Source organism: Lepisosteus platostomus, chromosome 10, assembly GCF_059453375.1.
Source record: "Lepisosteus platostomus isolate fLepPlt1 chromosome 10, fLepPlt1.hap1, whole genome shotgun sequence".
In the NCBI taxonomy this organism is placed as follows: domain Eukaryota; kingdom Metazoa; phylum Chordata; class Actinopteri; order Semionotiformes; family Lepisosteidae; genus Lepisosteus; species Lepisosteus platostomus.
This window is the reverse complement of record NC_142620.1, coordinates 12,006,326-12,031,123: the sequence shown is the minus strand read 5'-3', so window position 1 is coordinate 12,031,123 and position 24,798 is coordinate 12,006,326. Positions and strand designations below refer to the sequence as shown.

The 24,798-nt window shown below is 37.1% G+C and overlaps 1 protein-coding gene across 1 annotated transcript; it reads right to left on the bottom strand.

Annotated features, from left to right (window-relative positions):
- Positions 1-17,311: 17,311 nt before the first annotated feature.
- Positions 17,312-22,635, bottom strand: prlh2r (prolactin releasing hormone 2 receptor). Its single transcript, XM_088648200.1, has one exon. The coding sequence runs from the start codon at positions 22,601-22,603 to the stop codon at positions 21,476-21,478; it is 1,128 nt and encodes a 375-aa protein (XP_088504326.1). The 5' UTR covers positions 22,604-22,635; the 3' UTR covers positions 17,312-21,475.
- Positions 22,636-24,798: the final 2,163 nt, after the last annotated feature.

Below are 24,798 nucleotides of genomic sequence, written 5' to 3'. Positions count from 1 at the left end.
ATTGTCCCTTTTTATTACACGATTTTCATGAGATGAATCTAAAAATCTCAAAATATGTCTTTCAAACTTTTTTTATATACGTAAAGTGTTTTGGGCTATCACCCTTTGAAAGATACTTTTTTTTCATGTTATCTAAGTGCTGCATTTCAAACACTCAACTAGTAGATCTTTGACCTACTATGATTCTATGCATGGTTTTTGGTATAACTATAATTAAAAAATTAATTGGCACTTACTTTGCCTTCACTACACTATTATAAAGATTCACAGACCAAAAAATGGGCCATATCCACTAGTGTGCTGTGTCATCTCCGTTTGTGTGATTCTTTTTACTATGCAAAACTGACTCTGTACTGCTTAAGTCACACTGTATTAAGAACAACGTAGAAAAAAATGAACCAGTTATGATGTAATTGGAATTGCCGAATTAAAGCTAACATATTGATGGTAAAGAATAAAGTATTAATGGAGATATAGTGTTCTGAACATCTAGGAAGGATGGAAGAGGTAGAGGTGTTGCACTAGATATTAAAAAGAACACCAAGGCACAGGAACATAAATTAGATTCCTCAAAGCTCTCAGAACCTAAATAACTCACTTAATCAAAGTTTATAGTAATTGGAGTATGCTACAGGGCATCACATAAAGACTGCAGTAATCTTGCTGCCTTGTATATTTTAACCAAGAATGTGTGTGTGTAAGGGAAGAAATAATTATGGGAGATTTTAATTTTCCTCACATAGGTTGGGACAAACACCCTAGAGACCACTGAAGCTGAGTTGCTGGTATTATCCTGGTGTTGTGCTCAATTAAATAATTTTGAGATGACTGCTTTCAGTCCCAATTTTTGTTTTTGTATTGCAACCATTCCAGCTTTGGAGAGTTGAAATAAAATATAAAGAGAAACCACTTCATGCAAGGATTAAAATAGAACAATAAGTAAGTGTAAGTATACAGTAAAATAAAGGAACTAATGAATGAGTTAGATGCACAGTTATGTTTTTTTTATTACAACAGTAAAGAATGAAAGTATTTTAGAGATAGAAATGTTTTCAGAACAAAAGGGAGATGGCTGATGTATTGAGTGAAAATTTCCCACAGTGTTCACTAAAGAGAGATGTTAACAACATGACATAGAATCAGCGAAAGCAGTTTTATATTAAATATTACAGTGGATGAGTCAGAATTACTATAGCTTTTACTAGAAGCCTTAAGAGAAGTTAATCTCCAGGCCCCCCAAGGTATTCTGTCAATAGTATTTAAGTAAACAAGAAATGTTACCTGTTGACTGGAAAATTGATGGTGTAATGCTCATCACATTAAAAGCGAGTCAAAGCTGAACCAATTCATTATAGACCAATAAATCTTATTTGTTTTACATGGAATGTTAAAGAACTAATAATTAGAAATAAACTAGGCAATTATTCATATGGAAAGTCAACATGGATTTTATGTAGTTAGGTCTTGTTCTTTGGACAAGCAATAGCAGCATTGGATAAAAACCCCATTTTCTCCTGCATAAGCATAACAAAATCTGAACTGATGACCTACCAGTGCACAATTTGGAGGAGTAATGGAAGTTATTTATTTTCTTTAGTGCTAGAGTGTAGGGTTATAGCAGAGCTGACAAAAAGAAAAAATGTGTATGGATGGTAATGTTCATGGGAATTTTATGTGCTTTTAAAAGGTTGAATTGCTAATCTTGTATTGCATTCTTTGTTCAAAATGGTTTGAAACTCTAATTGTCTTTTCAACCAGTGTGTTGCAGGTTTTCTAACTATGAATATTGTTAGGTTGTGCTTTTTGTTTTTTGCTTTTAGTTTTGTTTCTGTACAAACAACCAGCACTGAATAGGCCGACAGAAGATGGCAATCCCATACATACAGCTGTATTGCACATACATAAGCTTTAATCCCATACTACAGCATTTGCAGACAGACCCAGTTTTTGGTATTGTGATTTCAGGATCTTCAGAGTACTATACTTAAGCAGCTAGGCAGAAAAGGATGACTGTAAACCTCTTTTAAACCCACCTTGATGGATACACAGATACACCTTCATCATGCTTCTTGGGTTATTTGTAGATGTTCAAACTGAAGAAAGGCTGCAGCAGTCTGCAAGTGTCAATCATTCCTGATGTACTGATTCTCGCTCATTACTCAGCCTCACCTTCTCTTCACTTTAGTGACCACTGAGCTGGATTGCAATTTGAAATCCCAATGAATGTAAATTTCAAACCTGACTTTTTAAATGATCATTTATAGATGATATAGTATATAAATACAGGTATCCCTTTTTTATCAACAAGATTGTATTAATGTTTCAAAAACATAAAAACAAAACAAGAACAGTATCTTTTCTTGCCACACAAAATTTCTCTCCACACATTACTGTAAGTAGTATTTGCATCCACGTCTCTTTGCAAATTGGACGTGTGTGTGTATAACATTAAATGCTTATTGAGTAGCGAACTACCTACACAAATTCAGTGTGTGTAATGTCAAACACTTGTTGACTTTGTCTAGGGTTTCTCCTGTCAGAGTACCACTATCTGGGTTGCAGTAGATACCTGTACGGGAAGTAGCTCTCCTTAACCAACTCTCTCTCATTTGAGTACAGCTTTACTTCCCCTGAAGCATTGAAAACTGTGGAATGTCTATTGTAAACTGCTTGGCTTTGAGCTCTTATTGTTCCTATGCAGAAGGTGCATTAAGACTTTATGTGAATGATAGAAGTCTTCTAAGAGCCCATAATGATGATGCAGTACTTCAGTTGAAAAGAGCTGCTACGAATTTGCGACTATGCAGAATAATGCAGTGCTTAAAAGCTATTAAGTATATCCCCTTTTTGTGCATGGAATTGTGAAAGCTGGCTGCCTGTTAAGGAGCAGAGATGGGAATGATTTTCTTGTTCTTATCAAGCTTTTAGTGCACAGTGGAGTTTTGAAGAGAGGCTGCCATTTCAAGAACAAAGAGATGGGACCATTGTCTTGCTCAGTAATAAATTTAAAGCAAACATTTTAACCCAGCCATCCAGCTATTTTCTTACCGCTCTGTCACGGGGGAGCCAGAGTCTTTCCCAGCAAGCAATGGGTGCAAGGCAGGATACACTGGGGACAGAAAGCCAGTCCATCACAGGGCACACAGACACAGACATAAACACACTCACTCACACCAAGGCCAATTTTACAGAAGTCAGTTAACCAACCAGTATATGCCTTTGGATTGTGGGGGGAAATCATGGCACGATGAAACCCATGCAAACAGCGGGTACATACAAACTCCATGAAGATAGCAACCCAGAGCCGTCATTCTACCTAAATGAATCAAGTAAATCGGGGCATGATGGTAAATTTGTACAATGCATTAACAAGACTTAGTTTATAATGCTTTGTACAAATTTGGTCACTGTTATACAAAACAGATATTGCCTCTCTGTAATCAGTACAGAGAAGAATCACAAGGTACATTCCTTGTCTTAAAGGAATGTACTACTCTGACAGGCTAGAATAAGTGTGGCCATTTCTGTTCAAGACTGAAAGGATTCAAGAGGACCCAGTTAAGTATTCAGAATCTCTTAAACATACTCCAGAGTCCATCCAGTTGAACCCTGAGCTTCCTCAATTCAGTTGGAATGAAACTGGTACCATAGGAAACATGTTAAAAAAATGGTGGTGGCTAATGCAAACTGTGTGATGGGTTTTCTCTTTTTTTTTAAAAAAAAGAACAATTTTTAAAATAATCTCACCCAATTTGGAATTTCCAATTGTGCGTGATGTGTTGGCTCACGGCAATAGCACTTGTACCCACCCAGGGACAATAAGGAGGTGAAGGTAGGCTCTTCATGTTCCGCATGCTGTAAGGTCCGCAGTGGCATTCAAGAGGTTTCGTGCTACTCTGAGTAGGGGCACAGCCCTCGGTGATGTCATCACTTATGCCACAAGGCACAGAGGCAGTTTTGCTGTTCTGCTGGGAGCTGCTCACCAGTTGTGCCATAGCCTGTTGACATGACTTGGGCACAGACATGTGACATCTATAGAAGATGAGCTGGCATTCAGAGAGAACAGGTTTACAGGTCAATGTCCCATATGTATATTTTTGCTTCACACAAAATGGCATAACTACTCATTTTTTAAAATTCAATGCATGCTGATTGCTTTCCTTGTATGATCCTAGGAAGCACTGAAAGTTTTTTTTGTTTATTAGCTCTTTATTTTGATTAAAGATGTCTTGAATCATTAGTCACCGAGAAAATGTTTTTTCTTGTAAAAGGACAAAGTACTGTACTTACATTTTGTCAAGACATTAATGAGCTGTGATATTAGTTTTAAAAAAGTGAAGATAGGTTGAAACAGCTAAGAACTTAATACCTTGCGTAGCTGGATTAAAATAAGGAACAAGTAAAGATTCATCTCATTCTGAAAAGTAAAGAAATGTTTTTCTTTACCTTTCAGCCTGGAATGAACCTTTACTTGTTCCTTTGTAGCTTGTGCATGCTGACACAGCTACTTGCTCAAACTTCTTAGATTAAAATAAGGCAATTAATACAACTCATAATTAAAAGGTCTAGGTTTTATTGTGGTATTTTTGTCTGCAAGGTTTTTCTGGTGCTAACGGCAACATTTCTTCTCACAACTTAACACCAAAAACATGGTATCTGGTTTGTTCTTCAGGGACAGAGGGATGAAGGCATGAGTGAATCCAATCATTAGACATATTTATGTACCTGTGCAGGAGATTAATCAAATGAACTTGCTCCCCAGAGACATGGAGATAATGAGCGAACCATGCGCTTTTAATGACATGGGATGTCATACCAGTGGCCCTAATTAACCGATCATCAGAAAAATCAACGAAGAGCACCTTTCATTAGTCCAATTGAGTGCCATGCTGTTGGTCCTCTCCTGATGCTGTTGCTCATTTAAATTTCTAATCTGAAAAATTTCAGCTGTTTCAACAGTGCAATCCATAAGGTAATTGATTCTTCGCACTGCCCTTTTCAGCTACTCTTTAAAAATAAAAATGAAGGTATCCCAGCCAATTGAGTGGAAAGGTGCTGTGTTTTTTATTGTGGTCTTTCTTGATTTTTTTAGACCTTCTTATGAATAAGAATGTGTTAAAAAGTGATAGGATTAAGTCCTTTATCTAGTTTTTGAGGACCATATAATTTGTTTGTTGATTTTAGGTTATACAGTGTATTACTTGTACTGTATGTTACTGTTATTTTGCTATATTTCAGAGGTCTCCAGCCCTGATGCTGGATAAACCCAGCTCCGCTGGTTTTATAGGCATCCTTTTCTGTTAAGTAATTTTGAGATGATCATTTGAAGCTGTGAATAAAAGCTGTGCTTTCAATCCCAATTTTTGCTTCTGTATTGCAACCATTCCAGCCTTGGAGAGATGATTGTCCTTGGGACAAATTTAATCTGTTTTTTTTTATATTTGATTTCTAATAATGTTGATTCATTTTTTTCCATTCATCATTTACTGTTGGATTTCACTGGGTTTTGTTTCACTTATTGAACTTCAGCAGAAATTATATACTTTTAAGACTGCACTGAGATGGTGAAGGATGAGAAAGGGCATGGTGACATTTTCCCATCCTAAAGCAGCATCTTATTTACTTATTTCTTTGCTCTCTTTTTCAACCGGGTCATTAAAAAGGACACAACACAATCTTTGGGCTTTCCAGATTATTGCATGTATTTGTAATTGCATGCACTAATTAAAGTATTTACATATTGTAGAAATCCAAAAGCCATTTTCCTGGCAGCAGCTCCCTTACAGAATGCTTGACAAATATGAATGACTGGAAAGCAACTGTCTTTTTCTGGCAGTCTGTTCTGTCAGCTTCAATGCAGACCAGATATTACATATATTAGTCAAGCCCTGTTCTGTGCCAGACGCAGTTACACTTAATGCTTGATGAGGTGCTCTGTGGTGTTGATCAGACTGTTTCATTAGAGAAAGCCTTATGGCCAGCATATAAATGCAATATTGTGAGTGATGTTTTGTTTCCTCTAGACTGCGAATGGGGAAATTTGTCTAGGGATTACCAGGGCTGCAGTCTGTACACTTTGGAGTGTCCCAGCTCTGCTTTCATTTTGGAAACTTGGGTTTACATATTGATGGGCACAATGTTTTTGGCAGATGCTTCACATTTGTTATTTGAATGCTGCTGTTTATATCCATACCCTTTTCAGCTTTTCTGCATTTTAAAATATCATTCTGGCAGGCACCTCAGTGAGCTCAAAACTGCACGTTACTGGCACACATCACTTCCACTTTTTGTCTTGTCATTACACGTGCCCTTCATTCAGCCTTAAATTCTACAATTGGTCTGGAATGCAATGTTCATTCTCCTCTTTTTTCCCTTTCTATTCCTGTCTTTCATTATAGCTGTGGTTCCCAAACACAATGGCTAGGCTACATGTATTAGACATAATTATGCACTTATTTACAGTGCCTGCCTTTCAATAAAATGTAATTATGGGACCTCTAAGGAATCTGTTGCTTTGCAGCAGAGGATGGATTGCCATGGCTAGCTCTACCCTCCATGCCCCGTAGCAGGTGCAGATACTTATAACACACTAATCCAGCTACAGATGTGTACCACTGACAGATTGCTTGGCTCTGTAGCAAGAAGAAGCATTAAGCCTGAAAGGACATGTTGCCATCATTCTGTACAAGGATTAAAAATATCCTAAGTGGCTTGCTTTCCAAGATGAGATGCATTTGGCAACATGCTGAAATGTCAGTAGTAGCCCCGGATTCAAAATAAGCCTGAAACTGCAGAGACACATTTATTCAAGATAAAGACTTGAAAGATCTTGCACATATTTAACCATCCCAGCAGTGGTCATTAATCAAGGGATGATCTAACACTTAGTTAGATCTTTTGATGCTCATTGAAAAAGAGCTTCTAAATGATGGCATGTGTCCTCTAGCCATTTGTGCAGGTTAAAACCTATAACCAGGCAGTTCTTAGTTATGTTGTGAGTTAGTATAATTGGGAGGTCCAAGCATTCACCATGAAATGGCTGATAATGGTTAAATGGGTTTGAGGTCACTCCGGTGACCCATCAAGGCCAGCAAATGTGCAGGATTTTTCGTAAGAAATGCATTGTTCCAGGAGCAGGAGGATTTCACAAGGAAGGTGGCATGATAAATAATTGCCAGTTGCAAACAGGGTGAGTGTATGTTTTTACAAAAATGGGTACACAGAGCCTTGCTTAAAGCTACTTCTGTTAGCACTGATTCACTATAGCATTCTTTGTCCTGGCCATTATTATGGCCAGATATCTCCAAATATACCTCTAAAAACCCTAGAGCCCACTCAGTGTAGGCTATAGCTGTACATCTTGATACTATTCATGCTAAAGACAAACTGTAAAAAAAAAAACAGTGCGCAAGCTCTTGGTCAATGAGAGTGTGGTAAAATATGTATGGTTACTGCTCAGCCAATGCCATTTGTACTCATTTTCCCACATCAAAAAGGTTTCAGCCCCCCAGAATGAACCACAGCCTGGTCCTCCCTGGCACATGCAACTCTTCCCATCAGTCTTCCACTGCTGCCAAGGAGGAGGAAATATGGTAATAAATCTACACAAACTTTGAATGTATTGATGAGTCATCAAATGTGAAGTATTTCGTCTTTAACTATAATTTAAATATAAACTCCTTTCTGTATGAGCCCTCATATGTCGCTCATACGTAGGAAATAGTACTTCTTGGAACACATACCCATTAAACCCAGGCTGTAATTGCCACTATTAGCACTGATTCCCACAGTGCTCCTTTCTCTGGAACACATCTTCAGCACTAAAGAAAGACTTATTTTTATATACCAAGAAGCTGTATTTCTACAAATTAGGAGCCAGTTTAATGGATATGTAGTGTAGCAATAAGATTGTGAATTGAACACTTCGTGCCCAGCACTAATCCATGTGTTTATGACTGGAAATGTCTGCCCACAGTTTTAATACTTGTAGGTATGGAAACGAGGAGTAAATATTTGTGGGCTTTGGGTTTTCCTTGCTTAAATGATAATGAGCATACAGTAGCTTCCCATTGAAAACAAGCAGGTGACTCAATCAAATGGAAAGACCTGTAACAGCTCTGTAGGGCTGGAAATTGCCCCCACATAGTTTGCTGTCATATTCTGACAGCATTTGAAATTCATGCCAATGTTTGAGGACTTTAAGGACCTTTTATATTTTTTTCAAGGAGCGGATGATTGTTTATTTCTGACAAAGGCAAACTATGTTATTTGTTTTTAAAGGACAGGTTCCCAGCATGTACGAGTCTTAAAATAGCCTACATTAGATACTAACTCTGCTAACCTTTTATGTCCAGTTAGTGAATCTATGAAATGGAGGCATTCAAGGAAAAGGTACATTACTTCATTACAGGGGACAATTCTAGTAACCCTAGCCTGTATTTATTTTCCTTGTGAGGCCTGTGCTGCAGTTGAAAGAAAGTACATGTTTTATGTGATTTTTGTGATCCAGTCTTTTTGCAGAGTTTTTTTGTTTCATTTATTTTATTTATTGTTAATCCTAATAAACATTCTCTGCTATTTTTGCTAACAATTAACTTCTTTAACCTATAATAGGGTTCAGGTTGAGTATTCAGGTTTTGACTGAAAAATATTCACTTGAACAAAATCTGTATACATAATTTGTCATCCAGCAAAATAGAACATTGTTGGAAAGGGGGTGAATACTATTGCAAGGCACTTTATCTAGCAACATGAAATAAATTTAAATAAATCTTTGAAACAATTAATGAGGGAAGGTCTGGAGTATAAGAACATGCATATCATTGTATTAACACTAAGCTGTGGCACAAGATGTACAGTACTTGGTGCTTGTGGGCTTGTTCAAGATCCATTTCTTGCCTTAGGTATTTTTTCAGTATTTGAAGTCTTGGGCTTTTCAGTCCATTGTCGAATGCAATGTTTGGAATCCCCCTTCTTATTCCTTCCTCGGTAATTCCTCTCAGTTTCAGTGATCCCATCAAGCAGAGGATGATCACCCCTACTACTTATGCACTTGAGCTGAGTGTCATTGCAGTCCCCAGGGGGAAAGAGAGAGAAGCAGAAAGAGATTGTCCTCTAATCTCTCTGGAGGTGTCTCTGATGAAAGAACTTAGCAGCACCCCAGGAATGAATCAGGAACAGCAAAATGATTGTGTCTATTGAAGTAAATTGCAAGGCCTGGTCTATAGCTAGAGAACGAGCCCACAATAAAGTGTTTGCCTTGTGTCTGTTTCTCAACTGTATATAGCTGTACCTAGTCTGGTGTCTGGTAAGATATTTCACATGCTCTGTCTGATTAGTAGCAACATGTGTATAAGTGAGAATATGTTCAGTATCGATCGCTTGGCCAATCCAGTTACTGTTTGCATGTGAGTATATGTTAGCTGGGAAAATAAACTTTGCCTTTAGCAGTGTTATTGCTATTATTTAGGCATCCCTGAAAACACAAAATAAATCTCACCAGATTTGCTTCTGTTCTTTCCTTTTTGCAGTTTTTCTGAAAGCTGCAGAGTGCATGTGCTTTTTGTTGTTTCAGTGTAGGCTTAAGAAAATAGGCAGGGTCATGTCCTTCTGTGTTGTTCACTGCTGTGAGCTTTCTCCATCTCCATGGTGACATAAATGCCCCCACAGGTGATAGATCAGGAAGCAGCAGACCCACTCACTTCTTCCAGGAGGCGTAAGTGTTTCTGTTATTATCAAAGACCTTTAGGGAGCCCTAGTACTTCTGTACAAAGTAACATTTTTTTGCTAACCTTCAAATCTCAACAGCAGTAGGAGGTGAAACAGTGGTCTTTCTCATTTCAATGGCAAATATCTGTGAGAAGTCTTGAGCAGAGTGGTTTGATTTCAGAATTTGCCAAACAAACAGCAAATTCACATGGAGAAAGATCTGTGAAAACTTTATGTATTTTCTTTTCACTTTTTCATTTTTTTACAGTTTCGATTTAATGCCTCTTGTTCTCTCCATGTTGTTTCTGCTGTGACCCCATCGTCAAACAGATTGTATTTTTTGCTAGGATATTATAGCTTCTCTGGCTCTTAGATGCACACGTAACAGCAATTCCTGTGCGGCTTTTCTCTTATGAATGTTTTATTTATGAAAGCTGAGGGACACATGAGGAGTTGCCTACAGTCAGGCACAGATTCAGAAATTGCCATGATATTTCTACAAGCATGTCCATTCTTGACTATAACATTCTTCTGTGAGTCGTGGGACCCCAGTAAAGCAAGACAAATAGCTATGCTGAAGGCTGCTTAAGAGTGTAACAGTTCTGAAATACACATTTCAAACTGTGTAAGATAAATGTATCCAGCTGACTGTGGATTTTCATTCCAGCTCAGTTCTTAACACTTTGAACCAGCTGGTTACTGTCTTAACTAGACCAGTTTAACAGCTTCTCACAGCTCTTCAGGTGCTGCTGTTTTGAAGAAACCCAGAAAACTTAACACAGCAGACACAGGTTTAGCCCTCCAGGAACAGATTTGACACACCTGGCCTGAGACCGTTTGGTATTTTATAAGTCATCTTTCCAATTTGCCTGCTAAATCTAAAATTTCTAATCTTTACTATGCTCCCTTTTGAATGCAGCAAAGTAATCCTTATGTTATTTGGCGTGTTTCTGTGAATAATGTTCTTCTTTAGGACATTTAACACCTCATGATAACTTGCAAACTGGGCATGTCACAGGAGGCAAACTATGTTCTTGAACAGTTTGTACAATGTCCTTTCTTCATACCTAGAATGAAAAGATAGATTTGCAAAAATATTTGGGCTCTCAAGCAAAAAGATGAGATTTTTACAGTACTGCTGATTGACGCCTTCAGAGATGAAGTTCTTAATGTCTTTTGTTTAGCTGTCCCATACTATTATCATTATTATATGTTATTGTTAAAAGTGCATAGCTTCAGAACTAGCTAATCATACAGGCTCTTCATAGAAGATGAAAAACAGCTTGCAGTGGATTGTGTGTCAGTATGGGCAATTTGTTTTTCCTTTGATCTCCATTGTCGGTATCGACCACATATGCTCAAATGCTGCAGTCCAATTTTTGTGTGAAGTGAAAATATCACAGTGTAAGGTACACTGTGAATCTAAAGGCTTTTTTTTGGCTGGTTTGGTCAGATCACTTAATTGAAGTCTTCTGTTATTTAATAAAATTGGAATATTCACCATATATGTCTTCTGGGGAATTATTGACCTGTTTATATTGACCAGTCATTAAATGAAAGGGCTTCATTAAGTATGGTATTTATCCATTGACATATGTCATTTTTGCTCCTGCACAGCCTGTCACACCAGGTACAGTGAAAGAGGGTGAGAGACTCTGATTCAGAGAAGATGTACTTCTGTGTAAGAAAGGAAGAAAAGTTACAAATTAACACAGCCATTTTGGTTATTTGGTTACCAGTTTGTAATTGACCAAGGATGTCATCCAACTGTATCTTGAAAGAAGTCAGAGACACCATGGCTGGGTAGTTTACTCCATACTCTCACAACCCTTTAGGTAAAGAAACAAATGCTGTTGTCAGAGTTAAATGGTCTTCCACAAGTTTTCACATGTGTCCTCTTGATTATTTTTCACTGTTGGTTGTGAATACACTCACTTCATTTGTTAGTGCCTTTGAAGAGTTTGAATACTTAAATCAGGTCCACTTGTAGTCTTGGTTTGCTCCTGTTGGTTTGACTTTGTTAATACCTTGGAGGATGTAACAGATCTGATTTGGTAGCGTGATATGCAGATTTCTTTATAAGGGCCCTCTAGAAGTGTCTAGTCAGTAACCAGAACACACTGATGTATTGTAGTCAGTCAAGCCAAATATAGGTTCCTGCTTTGTCCCGTTAGTAACAGAGGAAAACCAACATCTGGTCGAATCAGTTTACTCAGTCCGCCTTCCTCCTTACCAGCAGCTAACATGGCTATGATCATGGCCATTACTAAGAATGCAGACTATTGTTATTATTTTAACCTGAATTGAAATTCTAATAATACATTTGTTAATTTTGTTTGCCTTTTACAGGTGTGGCTGTGCACAGGTGCAGCTAATTTCCCTATTCCCTTGTGCACATGTAGCATAAGGAATGTCTCATTGCCTCTTTCCGCCATTATCCATATCAGTATCCATACCCTGAAGCTTGTAAAGTGTGAAAGCAACCCAAGATCACAGCAACTTGACTTAAGAAGTTTAATTACATCTCTGTACATTACTTTGGTTCCTTGAAATCTATTTCAGTAAAAGAAAATGTTTCATTTACTTGTTTATTTTTAGGAACAGAAGGAAACAACAGAAGCAAAATGAAGGTTTAATTAAAATAAGCAACAACAGGCATTCAGACATTTCTTATCCTTGAACATATTTTATAAAGCAAACACACATTTTTCTATTTCAGCTGGAATAAGATTTAATAATAACTGTCTCTGTGAATGCCTTGTCACTATGCCTTAATCTTCATGGAAGAAGATAAAAACTCGTAGAAACAATGCACAGAATTTTCCTGCATTCGTATGTAACAGAATAATTGCAGATTCTTCCTCATTGTAATTTTTTTAAATTTGACTAATGGGTTTCCATTACCATCGGTCTTAATTAGAATTGCTCTTGTAACTTTAAGTTCATTTGTGTTTGTATGTTCCAACATACAAACACAAATGTATAAACCCTCCTCCCACTGTTTAGTATATTATCAACAAGATTTCATTAGAACAAGAGCATTCTTCTTAAGAAGTGCTTCTGAGAGCTTTCATATTACAATAATTCCTAAATTGCAGTTGGCAGTTGGTTTGTATTTTCATCGAGGAACATGAGATGCTGAGACTTCTAATTTGATAGCACTGTTGAGCGTTTTTTTTTTCAATTTATTTGCCTCATAATAGCCACTATTCAAAAGAAGCAGCATGTAAAAAATTGCCTGGACACCAGGATAACATGCTATGTAGAGCTGTAGTTTTTCTTACAATCAGTGCATTGGTGCATGAGGTAGAAAATTAAATATAAATATCTAAAACTTACCCTCCCTATTGCCTGTTATAGTAACTTAAGCTATAGAATAAAGAGGATATGTGAGATTGCTTGTAGACACAAGCCCTTTATTCACTGCAATATCTACCTATATTTCTTAAATTGAGAACTGCTCTGAAAGAATATTGCATGGTTAAGGGCTAGATCAGGACATCTACAGGGAGGGATATTTTACCTTCTGTTGGTTATATGCAGTTACAGCTATCAAATATAAAATATTTTGCTATTGATCCTTTAAGGTGACAGTGCTGTCTCTTGATGAAGTTGAGCTCAGAGCTCAGATTCAGTGCAGTTGTGTTTCGAACTAAAATATTTAACTGTAAAATTAGTTAATTCAGTTTCCACAATTCGTTATGTCAGTGCTTACAAAATTTTGCTTTAACCTACTGAAAAGTGCAGCTCAGGGAGAAAATCAATTCCGCACATTAAGATGTCATTATGTGTAAATGTTTCAGAAAATGCTGAGCCAATATGCATGCATACATTATTCCTGTAGCCAATATTAGTAATCGGTCACAAGTTTTAGAAATTGATGTTGCACAGTACAATTTTAGTTCATTAAAGTAGAATGAACAGCAGCTACATTCACTCTCACCCATCATTTCCTAAAAAAAACACTATCAATACTGTATGTGAGCATTTTCTCCTTCTCAATCATCTCCTGCATCCCATTTCCACCTTTGTAGCTTCCCTTGGTTAAGTCTTCTCCAGGAATGAGGGTCCGAGCTTCTTCATCCTATAGCCAGGAGGCTGGCCCTCAGCCATGAAGGTTAAGCCAAATCTGACCTTATCTTACTAAAACTTAGTATTCAATAAACCTCTTCAATACCATTCATTGTTGACAGTTGTTATTCCTTGTGAATCAATGAAAAAAATGAAAAACTATTTCCCATTCCATATACAGTGCAGGTATTAGCATATTAAAATTCCAGGTACTGTAATGAGCAATTCATTTTCTTCTTTCCTGGTTGGATCCCTTTTTTATTAAATGTTGCTTTAAGGAAATATCAACTTTACAGAAACAGACTGATTTTAGAACTCTGCATGGCAGTAAAATCTTTTTTTCTCATAGTCTGGGTTTCATGTATATACTTTTCTCAGGCTTTGGTAATTTGTCTGTTCAATGACACCATTTGACTCCAAAATGTGTTTATCCACATGTTGTCTCAAATTGCCTGATTTTGCTTTTCTAGGTATTAATGTTAAAAGGCACCATAGAGAAAAATACATCTTTTTAGAGATCAGGCCATGAGAACAAAACCATTTCTCTGTCTCATTTTCACAAGGACAGATGAGCTGAGCTCTTATCCAAGTATAGCTCTTGCTGAACTCCAATATAGAGAATATTACTTTCCAATCAGCTCCCACTTAGAGAGAACTGCTACTGTGGAGTGTTCAGACTCATGCAGGTGGGTTAATGATAATGTCAACCAGCGATATTTGTTAAGTTTTAAAACTCATACTAACCAAAGATATGGGTCGAAAACATGAATGTTCATTCATCACTCTAAAAATTGTGTATCTGTACATCACCATTATCATCTTCACTGTTAACTGATTCACCATTAAACAAATGAAAACATTCATGAATAAGGATTTATAGAATTTCCATAGAGAATTTACCTGTTTTTAAGTCCTTAAAATATTCTAAATTCTTGGTTTTCAGCCTGTAAATGCACATGTGATGTGTAAAATGTCTGGTATTGTATTCACTCTCTGATGACATGGTGACACAACATTGTTATGATTATTGAAGCAAAAAAACAAGTATGGAGCTGTCTAGCTGATACTGTATGTTACTAAGCTGTAATAGTGCCTTGAGTGAGGGAGGATCGGGGAAACATTCACACTGCATAAGGAACAACAATATTAATTTACAATGATCAAACTCCCCTATTATGCATTAAGTCTCTAGCATGCAAAGTGAAAACTGGGTTTAGAGTGTCTAAGAATCAACATTAAAAACGTCAGAAAAATTAAATGACACTTCAACAACATTAAACATCCTAAATAGCATGGTAATGTAAATGAAAAAGCAATGTTTAATGGATTCTAATAGACCAAGCTATTCATTTACTGTATGTCAGTTTAATTATAATCCAACACATTTAAACTGATTTGAAGTATCAACTGCAATTCAAGCTGCTTAATGTGATTTCAGTAGGGAAGTATCCTCCCCGTTCGCCCAGATTTTATACAGCCTACTTGTTTTAGTTTTTAGAACCAGTTGTCTTTTAAATGTGAAATACTATGGGACATTGAAAGAATAAAAGGAAAAATTTAAACTTTGAATTGTTTGTGGCTGCAGGCATTAAAAATGAGGTTTAATACAGGTGTGTTCCTAAAATTTTCAAATGGAAAAAACTATAGTACTAAACATAGCACTAAAATACTAAAAGAAAACGCTAGTAATATCTTCTTAAAAAAAGGTAATGTATCCATCACTTTCTCTGCAGGTATGTGTTTAACCTTTGTGTCCTTCACACATTTAATGTTTGCTTGTACAATTAGATTTACTGTATATTAAAAATTTCTTGTACCTTCTTTACTAGCCTTTATTAACCGTCTAATATCCTTTTATTCTGTTTTCTTTTAACATGGCTTTGTAGGGAAACATCCTGAGCATCCTGGTTTTGCTCTAATATTTTCAATGCTAACACTTCCCTTGATATTTCCAAGGACATATCACATGCTATCGCTGCATTTATCTGAAAGCCTAGCTGCTGGCCTGCTTCACTGGATAAAGAAAGGGTTGAACTTCTCAGAGACGTGGCAGGAGTTTGATGGGAATTAAAATGCTTTTAGATTGCCAGAAAAGAAGCAGCGGAGCTGTCATTTTCAATCAGCCGGAGCAATTTCACAATCAGCCTCTTCAGCTTCAGCCGCCACAGGATCATTTTTAGAAAACGGCTCGATTGTAGGGGTGCGAGGAGAAATATTCTCATCAGTGAAACAATGGCAAAACACTGAAAGTAAGCCTGATTAAAATGATCACCAGCTCTTCCATCAATTAACAATGTACTTGCAATGTAGACTAAAAGTAGCTACATCCCTTCTTTCCTTTTGACATTTCTCCCAGCGGAGAGCAGTGTTCAGTGCCATGGTCTACGGCCTTTCCTTCTCTTCTGTTTTTCAAAATCTAGAGAATGTGCCACACTGACAAATAAAGAGGATGATTTTTCTAGTACTATGATCTGGCATCCAGAGAGATGGCAGTGTCAGGGCTTATAATCCCGTGTCAATGTCTACTGTTTTAAGTGAGATGGCACAATACATGGTCAGCTTCCTGAACCTGTTAAAAGCTGGACTCATGATTACTGCTAAAATCAACAGGCAACTGCAGGAGGTGTTATTATTCTTAATAATTGGTTTTGTATAAGCTTGGAAGCTAATTTAGAGATTTTCACAGGTGTCACTGGGGGTCACTCTGTAATGAACTCTCTGATTATGCATCTCAATGTTTTTAAATGACTTTTTTACAAATCTTTTTAGCTCAGATCCTGTTAAGAGCTTATGATCAACATAGGTAACAGTACAGTATGTCTGACCTATTCTATCAATTGTCTGTTTACTTGAGAAGATATGAAAGTGAAATGCTATTTCCAGGTCTCTTTTCTTTACATTCCATAACCCTGTATGTATTAGAACAAGGCTGTGAATGTCATGACTATAGCATGTAAATATTTTATTTTTGGAAAAAGACAAAAGAAGCACTAAAAAACATAGAGAAATGATAAGACAGTGAAAATCATTTTAGTGCCAATGACATTGCACAAGATTTATTAAAGCTTACAAATGTATTTCACAAAAAAACAATTCACAAATAAAATTGATCTACACAGACCTTAAACCCAGTCCTTGTGTTAGAACCTAGTGTTAGCTGTGTACCTTATTTCTGCCTGTTATCATTTAAATACATTATTTACCATTTGAATAGGGATGCATACTAATTGCTCTCTTCCTTTTAGAAAGATAATGTGCAAATTAAAAATCTTATGAGCATTCCTTGCCGATTCTACATGGCTAATTATATTTTTATCTGTAGGCGGAGAAGATTGATTTAGGAGTAATTACATGTACTTGCACATTGAGTGGCTCTTCATGGTCTGCAAGAAGAAGAGTTTTGAGCACTTTACACTCACGTCCAAACTGAGCGAAAGGAAACAAAACAAGTAAAAACAGCATCTGTGATTGAACAAGGGCTTTGCCACAACAAAGCTAAAAAATGCAGCATGGAAAAATAAACTCATATCACCCCAGTGTGTAAATTGTTTATTATAAAGATGAAACACAGTGGGTCTAGACTGAACACCATAGAAACAAACCAACTTGACCCCAGTGAAAAAAACAATGAGTGTTTTATCACATGATTCAGGTCCTATCTTCTGTATTAGTGATAAAGGCATTTAGTTTTTCCTAAAATGGCTTATTCTGTTAACTTCATATCTGCACTCATATTAGGCATGCTTTATTATTATTCATGCTTTCGTTCTTAGTAAGGATGGTATAGATACTCATACATATTAATACAGTCATTTCCATGGAAAGTACAATTAAAATTAGGAAAGCTCCCAGTGAGTTTCATTGTTTACATGTGTGTTGTTTTCTTTACAAGAGACTTGGATTTGGTTACAGAGTTTTTATTTATCATACCTCTAGTACAGACAGAATTTTTTTTTTCTTCAAAAGCTGAACATATTACATAGAGCATGGCACACTGGGCGTTAATATACACCACAAGACACATTAAAATCTGATTAGAAAAGGCCCAAGTGATTTCACTGCAAACACAAAAAGTTGTATGTGATGTAGAAAATTAAATTTGTGTTAAAACTGTTCATCTAGTTCTGAATACTTGGTGCAAGTGTGGCTTTAAAGAACCTAATGGAACCATATTGCCAAATCATTAGCGCTCATTTAACCTTTTCCGTTTCCTTTTCAGAATCGGAACAGGTCAAGTTCCAACAATTCAAAGAAATCTGAGAAATTTTGACAATTATTTTATAATACTATCACAAGTGGTGATAGATACACACGCTCTGCCGAAATGTGCGTATACAAAAACCTGTCAAAACAAAAGAGTTCTTTGTAGAGTTAAATAGGATTTATCTGTTTTCTTAACTTCTTTAGACTTCTTTGTTGAGATTTTGCAGTAATTCATGACATGGTGGATCTGATAGTGGTAGTCTTTCAGCCACTAAGCACAAATGTACTGTACAATCTACTAGAGATTTCTCACCCGTTCTTAAAAGGCATAATGTTTCTCCCTGTTACCGAGATCCAACGTGGAGTGATTAATAAGAAATTTCATTACATTCTCCGAGATCTAATAATCACATTAAAACCATTGCCAAATAAACCATCTACCCACATCTTGTCTTCCATCAGGTCTGTAAAGGGTAAAGTGGCTTTCATCAATGACCAAGCCACTCCCCACTCCATTTTAGCTGTTGTGTGTACTGCCATGGTGACAGATGTTAACTGTCAGCTGTCAATGTTAGCCCTGAACGGCCTCCAAGCATGCTGATCATTTTCATGCAGACACAGTGATACAGTCAATCTGCTGAAATGCAGTTTATTTCTTCTTGGGGTTCCTCCTGCTGGACCTCATGCTGCAGGAGAATGGCATGACAGTCCTAGGTCAAAGGCCCTTTGCCTTCCAGGGTGTGGCCTGATTATTGAAACAGAATATCATATTCTCTGGTCCACTCCTCATACAGAGAGGCTGTCTTCAATCATGCCAACAGTGACCATGCAATCTTCATCACTCAAAAGGGGATGGTTGTATTTTATTGTCTTTTTGAACATCTATTTATACAGAATCCTTATCAATGCATTTGAACACTGCGCACCTGTTTTTTAAAGAAATTGCGTGTCTTTTTTCTTGTTCCACTGCTCATGAGAACAGGTGAGGCAGTGAAAGTGTGATCATGCCTATAACACAACAAGGCCCCAACAATGCAGATAGAGGGCAACCTTACTGCTCAGTGATACATTGGCAAAATGCTCGAGTCAACCAGGTTTCTATTTCTGCAATCCAGAAGTTTTGTTCCACAATGAAAATCCTCATGCAACAAGAAATTGAGCAGTAAGCAATAATTAACAAATTGGTGGAGGGCCAACCTTAGGCCATAGAACGATGAAGTTTGGACCCCCATATAGAGGGAGAAGTGAACCATGGAGCAGCCGTCAATTTGGGGATGGAGTGGAGGAAGGACATATATCGTGGAGAATTCCGAGTTAGTGCAGCAGAGGTGAGGGAGACCTTCCTGAATTTGGATTTGATTAAATCCGTTTGCATGAGTGTTCCATTATTTTTGAGGATCAGAATATGCAATAGTTAAAAACCTTATAAGTATTGTTGTTTCCACATAGCTAATTATATTTCATCTGTAGGCGGAGAAGATTGATTTAGTAATTAATTGCATGCTCTTGCACATTGAGTGGCTCTTCATAGTCTGCTAGAGATCTGAGGACTTAACATCCATTTTCCAAACTGAGAGAAATGAAACAAACCTAGTAAAAACAGCATGTGTGGCTAAATAAGGCTTTCTCCACAAGTTAGAAAATTGTGCACCATGGCAAAATAACCTGTAATGACCTTGCATCTTAAGGTGGTGTTCAATTTAAAGATCATATATGGTTGTCACAAATTGAAAACCAAAGAGGTAAACCAAGTTGACCCCAGAGAAAAAATAATGATTTTGTCATATGATTCAGGTTTTCGTATCTGTACTAATGATCAAGACATTCACAGTTTTTCCTAAATTGGCCAATTCCGGTACCTTCCTAACCACACTCACCCCCAGTGATGTAATTTGTACTTTCTTGCTGTATAAAAATGGTAAAGCTACCCGTTCACATTCACACAACAATATCCATGGAAAGTACAATTATAATTGAGAAAGTTCCCAGTGAGTTTTGTGTTTTCTTTACAAGATCTGCATTCAAATTAAAAGTTTTCTGTTTAGCATACCTTTAGTAAAACAGAAAAGTATAAGTACCAGAGTGCTCAAACTATTTTTCCTAAAGTAGTTAAACTTGTACATAATACAATGAACCAAGCACTAAAATACACTAGAGGACACACTGAAACATTTTCAGCTAGATAAGTTTGTTTCAAATTTTATTGTAAATTCATAATTACAATTTGACTGTTGAACTTGGATAGTAGGTTGTAAACACATTTTAAGATACTCTGGAATTTAGTTCCTGGTAGAAATACCAATTTATTTCTAGAAACTTTGACTGTGTGCTTTTGAATAATATAGGCAAATAATTAGCTTTCAAATTGATCTTTTTTGTTATTCTTTGCTTTACGGGATTGTCTACAATTGAACAATCCTAATACATCTGTGAATTATTTAACTTTTTTTAAATAACATCTTTAGCTGTAGATGATATGTAGTGTTTTGCACTTTTGGTCTAAGTATTCTTGTATTGGATGCTAAATATTTTAAGTACAGTGGTCCTGTAGTCATGATAAATAAGACAGTATTAAGATGTTGCATCTTAATACAACAGACAAGTTAGAATCATGTTAGAAAGCTGGACAACAGAAACATGGTAAACAGCTGGTTGTGTATTCCTAGTGTTGTGTGTCACAGGCTGATTGTGATAAGAGATGTACAGATTAAACCAATTTCCTATAGCCTATGGTTGCAATTGTTGTGGTAGCACACTTACTAGCACACTTATAAATGTCAATTACACTAATAACACTTAATATAATTAATTGTTAAACTGTCCTTTAATCATTGTTTGCACTGATTTTTGTAATGCTTTGCACTGTAGAATACACTCATTTTTAATTAATAAGGCACAATTTGCTTTTAACAAGTAACATCCCACATTACATTTTCTGAGATCCAATCAAAATACGCACAGTATACGTGTCGGAGCACAACACTGTGATTGACTAACCTGAAATTCTGTCCTTAAAAGCTTGCGTCATTCTCTTTTAAATTGTCACAGTAGTTCAATGTTTTTCCTATAGGTTTCACACAGAGCTGTTAAGGTCCTCAGTTTCCTTCCAGTAAAGTCAGCTTGGGTCAGTAGCCTCACCACTTTGCTTCCTGCAGTCAATACTGGCTTTTCCTCTCACTGCTGCTCTTGAATGTTCAGGCTATTAGCCACTACAATGAGAGATGCAGAAACAGAATTTTCAATTACTGGTATTCAGCATTTCATGAAAAATGGTTCGGCTCCTGTCTCAGCTTGGAATGCACAGCGCATCTCAAAAGAATTTTGACCTAAACGTTTCTTGAGCTTTGAAGCCATCAGAATATCACAAAAAGTCTCCTTTGTAATGTTTTCAAATTTTTCGATTATTTTTAACCCTTTACAATTCTTTCAATAAAGTGTTGTCCTGGTGGTAAGTGGTTAACCCAAATGGCTGTTTTTTGCTGGGGTGGAGGCTCTAGTTAAATGAGAAGCGTCCCTCCAGTACCAGCTTGTCTGTGATGACCATCGGTATGTCTGCTAGGGTGGAGCACGTGTGAACACGTGGGATGCGCTGGGAGGTGTGGACACTGCTCCCTCCGCTGTGCCGCTGGCGTGGGTAGAAATATCTTCCCAGGTAGAGGCGGAACTTATCGTGCAGCGAGGCATAGATGAAAGGGTTGTAGCAGGCAGAGCTCATGGCCACCAGATGGCAGGAGACTTGGATCACATTGATGTAATTCTTCCCCAGAATGGTGAAGTCTGAATCCAGATCCCTGATGAGATTAACCACTTGCAGGGGGAGCCAGGAGAAAGCAAAGCAGAGCACAGACACCAGCAGGAGTCGGAAGGTCTTGTGTTTCTTGTGCGCCCACTTCTCTCGGTTGGAGGAAGCTGCTACGGCAGCCCCTGGCATGCTCCGTTTGCGCAGATGGTTGGAGATGGCACAGTAAGAGATAGAGACTGCAGAGAGAGGGATAAAGTAGGACAGCAGGAGTACAAAACAGGAGTAGATCAGCCTTTGCTGTTCTTGGTCTCTCCAGAACTCCTCACAGATTGCCATGGTGTGTCCTGTAGTGCTCAGATCTAGGTAGCTGGTGTGCAGAAAGGTTGGGGACGAGAGGGCCAAGGAGCAAAGCCATATCGTACCAACCAAATAGATGCAGCAGCGCCAGCCAATTCGTCTTCGAATGGGATACGCCACAACCACGTAGCGATCCACTGCAATGGCAGTGAGGGACAGCACGGCCACAAACACGGTGGTGGACTGCATGAGCATGACAAAATGACACATGAAGCTCCCATAAAGCCAGCCGTGCAGCTCAAAGGCGTAGGAGGCAGTGAGCGGGACGCAGAAGAGACACATGACCAGGTCAGCGAGCGCCAGGTTCCCGATGAGGAAATTGGTGGTGCTGTGCAGCTTCCTATTAATGGCAATGAGCACGATGAGCAGGAGGTTCCCACAGCAGGCAACCAGTACCAGCAATGCATACAGCGGTATGAAGACAGGCTTCAGGTCAAAAAGGAGGTCCAGACCAGCGAAGGAGGAAGAAGAGAGGGAAGTGTTTTCTTGGGACTCATTTCTAAGCAAACCCAGTTCCATCATGACACTCCCTCTGCTGCCCAGGTGAAAAGGAAATTGGTAACACCTGCCTAGAATACAACATAAAATAAAACTTACATTAAAAAAGTGTAATATGTTAACAAAACACAAGATCAACCATTGAAAGTTATAAAGAATGTGGAGTCACTGAAAAACAAATGTGACTCAAAAGTATCACATTTTAAAAGTCTTGGTCATACTTTGTGTGCAGCAATGATTAACTTAATATTTGTAGTGATTCCCATTAGTAAGGAATATCTACACATAAGCGTTAGTTGAAATGTTGACAAGGCCACAGCTAAATGTTCTCATCCATATCATCTCTCGCTGTGTCTTGATTTTAATACTTTAAAGTACAGGAAACATTCAGATAAACTAATATATTTGTGATGAGCCCTTTTTATACTCCTTAAATAAGTTGCTCAAATCTCTTAGCTACCCAAGAAAGACTGAAAGTACTGTAATCCATCAGTGGGATTGATATCCGTTTATAGATTCACAAAGCTCTCGATGTTTTCAGTACCTTCAGTACTTTAAATCTCTTACTCTTACTCTCTTAAGTAGAGAGATGTATCGCATAAATTCAGGCAACATCTGATTGAAATCAATTCAGCAACATGAAATGGGTTTTTTGTACTATAATAATAAGGAGTGCAAGAGTAAATGGATAAATTAGCTAAAGAGTTTAGGATTAAGGCAAACATCACATCGCATTTTAGGTTTTACAGAATGTTTTCTTCTTAGATTGGAAGACAGCTTAAAGAGAAGAAGGCAGGAGGACCATCACTGTCCATTATTGCAAATGGATATCCGTCTGTCAGACTGAATGGACTGACATATTAGCAAGCAGAAGAAGTTCAAGCAGGAAGCTGCATCAGCATGTGTAGGCTTCAAAGGAACAAGTAATGGTTTATTCCATGCTGAAAAGAAAAGAGACACTACGTTTTGGCTGTGGAGCCTTCTTCAGGTGTGTGACACACATCTGTTTGCTGTTATGACACACCTGAAGAAGGCTCTACACTGAACTTTGTGTCTTCTTTTCGGCATGGAATAAACCTTTAATTGTTCCATATTAGCAGATATTTGATATTTAGAAAAATACACATTTAGGGAAATGTGGTTATATGCCTCTGCTGGTTCGGAATGTAAGCATGAATTATTACAGCATGACCATAAATTAAACAGCTGTTTTAACAAGAAAAAAAATGGATTCGTGACTACATTTTTTTGTAAATTTGTAATACATTCCTTGGTATAAAGAAATCTGTATGCATGAAAATATATATAAAAAAAATTTGATCACTGACATGGTATACTTATTTGCATTTGCAAAATGTGATAAGATTTTCAGAAACCTTTTAATGTAATGGTAACACCTTTGGGAAACTGAACTTGGTTTAAAACTATAAAGTAATTGAGCTTCTTAGAGAAGCTTTTTGCAGAAAAAGTGAGTTTGTTTTTTGAAGGCTATTTTGAGCCTTGTTAATTGAATGTATATATTTTGAGTTTATATCTTTTCACTCTGTAGAAACATGGCAAATTCATGTGCTAATTAGAGGGTAAGTTTGTGTGTTTTTTGTACTGATATGTTGTAACAAGGTCCAATCCTGTGATCAGCACTGTTTCTGCTACTCAAGACACCAAGAAAAACATTCTTATCTTCACCTTTTTTATTTTCTTATTAGGTATTACCAGTGTGTCTTTATCTGATTGCTTGGAAAAATGAGTGATCTATCGCAGTGTACGCTTCTGTAGTTACCCTTTTTATATTCAACTCCAGATATATTTTTTCTTACTTGTGTCCAGTTTATTAATGTTGCTTGAAGTCCAAAGTGTTTTGAATTTTAATGCACTGACATTTTAAGACTGACACAATTCTCTATGGAGAATTTTTCACTGTCATGAATACTCTCAGAACAACATGATAAACTCTCTTGGACGAACGTGATCCATAATTTGCAGAAATCGATATAAATACACTGTGTTATACTAATATTCTCATATTTGTTTTAACTTTGATACCGATACTGAGATTGCTGTAACAGTTTTGAGTATCACTCCATTTAAGGCATTTTAAAGGCTGCTTATATTCTTGAATATGTGTTATATACAGTAAACTGAAAATTAAGTGTTAATAACCCAAATTAACCTTCACTAATGATCAATCGCATGTTTATCCTAAAAGAATATCAATTCAT

Coding starts and splice junctions, on each gene's coding strand:
- prlh2r (XM_088648200.1), bottom strand. CDS start 22,603: ATGATGGAACTGGGTTTGCTTAGAAATGAGTCCCAAGAAAACACTTCC.